The 5,772-nt window shown below is 47.1% G+C and overlaps 2 protein-coding genes across 2 annotated transcripts; one reads left to right on the top strand and one right to left on the bottom strand.

Annotated features, from left to right (window-relative positions):
- Nucleotides 1–1,862: 1,862 nt before the first annotated feature.
- CCR75_009751 (uncharacterized protein) lies at nt 1,863–2,900 on the top strand (the record flags this gene model as incomplete). Its single annotated transcript, XM_067967790.1, has 1 exon — nt 1,863–2,900. One exon carries the CDS (start codon nt 1,863–1,865, stop codon nt 2,898–2,900), a length of 1,038 nt encoding a protein of 345 aa, XP_067822694.1.
- Nucleotides 2,901–2,979: 79 nt separating this feature from the next.
- CCR75_009750 (uncharacterized protein) lies at nt 2,980–5,493 on the bottom strand (the record flags this gene model as incomplete). Its single annotated transcript, XM_067967789.1, has 1 exon — nt 2,980–5,493. One exon carries the CDS (start codon nt 5,491–5,493, stop codon nt 2,980–2,982), a length of 2,514 nt encoding a protein of 837 aa, XP_067822693.1.
- Nucleotides 5,494–5,772: the final 279 nt, after the last annotated feature.

The following is a 5,772-nucleotide window of genomic DNA, read 5'->3' as shown; positions in this document are numbered from 1 at the left end:
TACGAAGGCAATGCTGGCGCCCAGGATGGCCGAGCTGCGCGAAATTTTTAAGTTTTTGGAAGGCTTAGGAGGCGACGACCGAGGAGGACTGTTGGAATCGGAGGTTACACTAGTGTAACCGCAGTTTCAATCGCGGTTCGGCCGACCCTTTTAGGATCTTAGGATGGGAAGCGCTGAATTGCACGGGTGGTTATACGGAAGGATGCATCTAAGTAGTTAGCTAGAGAACTACTCACTTTTTAATACACAACGGCATCCTCACACAACTAAAAAAGCTGCGTTTCTTTTTTTACAAATGCTTCCTGAGCAAGCCTCTGACACCGTATTTATGCGGTATGCTAGCTAGTTCGAAACGGATCCGTCGCAACGTGCGGCTGGTAACAGCTACCTTTTCAGGTATATGGGGCCATTCTCATCTGCTATCGGAATTTCAACTTTGGACAGCTTATAAAGTCGCCACCAGGCAACTTAACTTGTACCATACGGTTAGGTCCTTTGACACTAGCTGTCGAGCACTGCCGGCGTGTCGAGGGCTAAAAGAGACCTACAGACATATCTTCTGGGATTATCAGAAGGCGCAAGAATTCTTGCGGAAGCTCATTCATCAATGGGCGGAGGCTCTCCCGCTTCCTCAAAGTTTTTTTAGCCGCTTCGGCTACTGCGCAAACCGTCGAACGCCGGCGAATTCTGATCTGCAGCGACGGCAAACTCAAGCGAGGTTACAAGAGGATGTGGAAGCATGGGAACGAGTTTGGAAACGGATTTGGTTCACATGTGCACTAAGTGTATAATTTCTTATGAAATGAGCGGAATGACTCCGTGTTTTGCGATGTCCAATTTTCAACGTCACAGAGCGTTACTTGATTTTGGGAGACGGGTTTGCGTCAACTTACTCCGTTGGCCAAGCGAGAACATCGAGGGGCTACCACCGTGCTTCAAGGGGCGCGATTGCATCCTACCTCGATCTATTTCGCCTAGTGTGCAACGGGAACCCGTTGCGCATGGAGGTCTGCCCCAACAATCTACTGCCACCAGCGCTTTATTCCTGGCTTAGGAGTTTCAGACGTCCTTAAACGGGGCACTTCGACTTGTACTGCTTCAGTACAAGTCCACTTCGCACTGCTTCAGTTGCGAGTGGTGCCTCACGTTATTTCACGTACACTAGTACGTGCAGAGGAAGACTTCTCTTTAAGGTAACTAGCTTAAAGAGGGTAAAATGAAAACTGTATTATTATAATTAAGTGTCTCTTTTTCTATCTTTGTAAATGCTAACTTAATTATAATCTAATACTAAACATGTAATTGAATTCTTATCTCTATTTTATCTGTAACTCTCTCTTTGATTACTCCTACAGCTGATTAGTCTGCGGAATAAATAGGTGTAATGGTCTATACCTATTTATGGATAAGAATCTTTATCCTGCAAATATTATCTGCCTTTTAGATAATGTATTAATTAACAACCTTTAAGTGTTAATTTCATGTAACGATACACCCCGTTACACGTCCAGTACTCAGTAAAAAGTAATAGACTGATCAAGCAAGATACGTATACGTGATCTTAATCAATTGAAATTTATGGCCAATCACAGGCAGATATATGTACATATGGTGTACTGTAATTCCTTAATCCAGCAGCTAAGTATTCTTTCGAGCCAGCTTTTTCATTGATGACTTGTCGTTGCCAGGTGTGATCAAGATTCGTTTGTATGCAAAACTGTTGTGATTAAAATTGCTACGATTCAGTCGAGGTCGTTTAATCTCGCGGTGTACCTACAGCTTCATCGTAAAATCGCCACCAGCAAAATTCTGACGTGATTCAGAACTTCCAGAGCTCCACGGCAGAGGAAATAGTCGCACTGATGGAGGAGAGAGACGGCACGCAAAGCATAGGCAACGTGGCTGAAGTGCTGATCCTGCTGCTCAACATGGCGTTTATGGTAGTTGGCTGTCTGCTGGTGTATTTTAGCCACCGTGTAGAGACCTCAGGGTGGATGGATGCCTTCCAGAGCGACTTTGAGTGGATTGGATCGTCCACACTTACGTTCTTGCTCGTGCTAGGCGCTATAGTCATCGCTCTCGCAGCATTCGGATGCTTAGGTGCGCTATTGCATCAGAAGCTGCTGCTGACAATCTACGCCATGGTACTATTCGTGACTATCATCCTTTTTATTGTGGTTGCGGTGGGTGCAACTACGGCGAATTCCAAAGCCGATGACTGGGGTATGAAAGTGTACCCTACGACAGATCAGGAAGCATCGCTTGGGGCAAATTTTAACAAGCTGTACTGCTACGCCCAGATCCCGTACTATTGTGAGGACGCGTCCGTAAATTCGGTGCTCGACATGTTTAATGTCTCACTTTCGGGGTACTTCACCGACTCTACGACTAACTTCTCTAGAGTTTGTGGCACCATGTCCCTCCCTGTGATTTATGACTCTTGCGCCGTATGCGACTTGATTCCACAGTATTCCCGTTACTCTGTCGTGCTCGATTGGATCAAAGCATCGTGTCCGCGTTCACCCACTAACCAGGTCTGGTGCGGCGATTTCCTGCTTACTACTACGGCGGCTGGCGACATGTTTACGAATGCCCCATTCATGGAGTGTCGCATCACTTTTTACGATTTAGTAAAGAAATGGACCAACGTCGTTACGGTAGGTAGTTTTGTCAGCATCGTAGCAGCTGTCATGGTGCTCGTCATTACAGGCGCACTCCGGAGCCGCGTGCGTGCTGCGTCGCAAGACAAGCCAGCGCTGCCCGCACCGGTACCACCACACCAATTCCGTGATCAAAATCCGGGACTTTCTCAGTGTAGCACAAACAACAACTTTAGTATGCGCTCAAATGTGACGTATAACCCAAACGCCGGGCGTCGACGGTACAATTCGCCGTACTGACGACTTTTTAAAAGAAATTCTACCAAACAAAGTTTTGTCGAAGTTGGGGGTCTATCTTTGTATTTATTCATTTGCACAACTACTTTCGAAACTTCAGCGCCTTGTTATCTCCGCACTGGTTGTCAAGCTCGATACAATTTTGAAAAAAAATCGAGGCGTTCTGCTTCCGGTGCTGCTCGTCCAAGCAATTGAGTGGATCACGCACAAAAAACTGGCGAACTCGACGTTGTCGGCTTCTCTTCCGCGAGTCGCTTTTGCTCTTTTCACTGCTAATCTTTTTATGCAGCGGATTGCAAGGTGGCACTGGTACTTTAGGCTTGAATGTAAAGCTCGCATTTGTGTACGGATCGTACTCATCCATGAGCGCCCGAGCGTGTTCATTGGGCAAAATTACAGCCATCTGAGCCGTTCCAAACGCGTAATTAGCCAATTTCGGGTGAACATGGTGTGTCAAAAGCGCTAATTCCCAGCAGGCACTTGAGAACGGGTTTGCAAAATCCGGATCGCCAACATCAGCGCGGTATTCGCCGGAAGCCACCCGATCGACGTCCGATTCCAAAAGCTGCTGTATTCTTGAGTAGCGATGGAATAGAGCACGCAGTAACGATAAAATTGCCAGCGCCTGGTGCGGAGGTAAATGCTGGGCGACAAGCAGCAAGCGTTTGACAAACGACGCCACTCGCTCAACCACAAGTTCTTTACGGCGTAAAAACACAGCTTCCACACACTGCAAAAGCGTCAAAAAGCACGATGAGTCCGAGCTCACATCGCCTTCAGCAAACCGATACAGTAGACGGTACAAAATATCGACAAATTCTTTTTCATCAATCATGAGCTCCTGTCCACCAGGGCCTTCTAACGCGCGCAGGCCCGTCAACACAGCTTGCAATGACGCTGGAAGAGGAAGCAAGTCTTCTTTGCGTAACACGGCTTTCAGCACCTTCAGCAGATCAATCATAATGTCAAAATTGATAAGAAACGAAAACTTGGCCAAGCCTTCAAGCACCGCTGGCAATGCCTGCGAATACGTCGCTTGCTTCAGAATGCGAAAGTAGATGAGCACGAGTTCATGCAGAATATCGGCCTGTGTTTTCTCGCGTTCCGCACGGTCGACAACAGCTTCGGCTTCCTTGAGCCCAGCTGCAATGCTGTCACCTTCTGACTGCTGACGACGGCGCTTCTTACGGTCCGACTTGGCTTTCTTACGAGCTGCCTCCCCTTGCTCCATCGTCACCTCCAGCGGCATCACCAGCAGCGTGCGAATGAGAAAAGGCTGTACACGATGCTGTTTCTGCTTGATGTAGCTTGATATTTGCTGCACGATTGCATACGAGCATATACAGGTCTTGTCGCTCTTGAAAACGCTTTCAAACGACGAACATGCCTGATCCCGAATATTTGGGAACGAAGAGTCAGCCATCGGGACAAGTGCTATCACAAGATTCAAGTGAAAGTTAAACGCATATTTCTTCGCTAGGAGCTGTGCGAGACAGCGGGTGCCAGTGTCAGCGAGTAGCACTTCCCGCCGTTCGCGCGCCGTCATCCTTGCACTATTCTCGTACTTTTTGCCTGTAAGCCCTGTCGTGATCAACTCGGCGCAGTATTTGAGGAACTTTTGATAATGGCTTAGAAGAGTGGCTTCGTAATCCTGCATGTCTTGCACCTTCTTCTTCATCGGTCGTCCATGATTTTGTCTGCCTTTCTTTTCGACACCTTTCTCGGTACTCTCCAGACGTATGCGATAGTCCGGTAGAATATCGAGAAATACGGCGAGTTGGGACAGTAGACTGAGGCGCTGTACGGTGAAGTCGGGATCATGGCACAATTGCTGCAATTGTTGGATCTTGCTAAGCTGTTGCGGATGTTCCTTGTTTTTCTTAAAAGCCTCTTCAGGGCTCTCCAAAATACTCTCACAGAGCTGTGCAATTTCCACCTTTTTCGACATCAGTCGTATCTCTTGCTGATGCTTTAAATTAACAGGCGACAGCTCGCTTGAAGGCGCGAAGACAGGTGCCGACGGATCAGGAAGTGTAACCTCTTCGAACTCCAAGTCCGAGAGATCCGAAGTCATTCCTACGTCACATTCATTTTGGTCATTTGCTTCTTCTTGCTCCTTTGAGACCTTTGGCTTGGCCTCCTTTTCAACAAGTAAGCTGTTAACACGCACACTGCCATCCATGAATTTAACCGGTAGCTTATCATTTAGTTGTTCCTGCTCTTCCGAAATCCATGCAGCTTTCCGAGGACGCGCTTCCAGCTTCTCGAACGGCATTTCGTTTTTTTCACCATCTTTTTGCTTCTTAACGAGCTTCGAGACTGGCTTCTTGTCAGCCTTTGAATGGTACGGCTTTTTCAATGCACCAGTATTCATGTTGGCAAGAAAGGAAGTGAACTGCTCGTTATTCTCGTAAAAGGCTATATCTTCCTCATCGATCTCCACATCCTCGTCTTCAGGAAGTATCGGTGCTTTGTGTCTAGTTTTGGCATCGATACTCTTACCGCGCTTATAAGGAAGATTTCTACTCTGCTTGCTCTTATTGCCGCTGGTCCCGCCTAGAGAGGCCTTGCGCTTTCGCCCGTTTGCTGCTGCCATTAATGTTTTAACGGGAATGAGACCACCAATCAAAGTGCAAAATCCTCCCAGACATGATTATCTGCCGATAAATTATTAGAATCTCATCAGAAAAGCAAAAATAATGTTTTTTTACTTGTACATGTCAAATGTTGCCGTCTGCTTGTCGGATTTGTATACAAGAAGTGGAGTTAAGAGTCAAGTGCTGCGATATGTGGTACCTAGCGAGCTCTACCATAGTCTTGGCTCTGGTTTCCTCGATTGGGGTCGGACCTTTCTACGGTAAGTAACGATTGCTCA

This window comes from Bremia lactucae, linkage group LG1 (genome assembly GCF_004359215.1).
Source record: "Bremia lactucae strain SF5 linkage group LG1, whole genome shotgun sequence".
Taxonomy (NCBI): domain Eukaryota; phylum Oomycota; class Peronosporomycetes; order Peronosporales; family Peronosporaceae; genus Bremia; species Bremia lactucae.
This window is presented reverse-complemented; position numbering and strand designations above follow the sequence as displayed.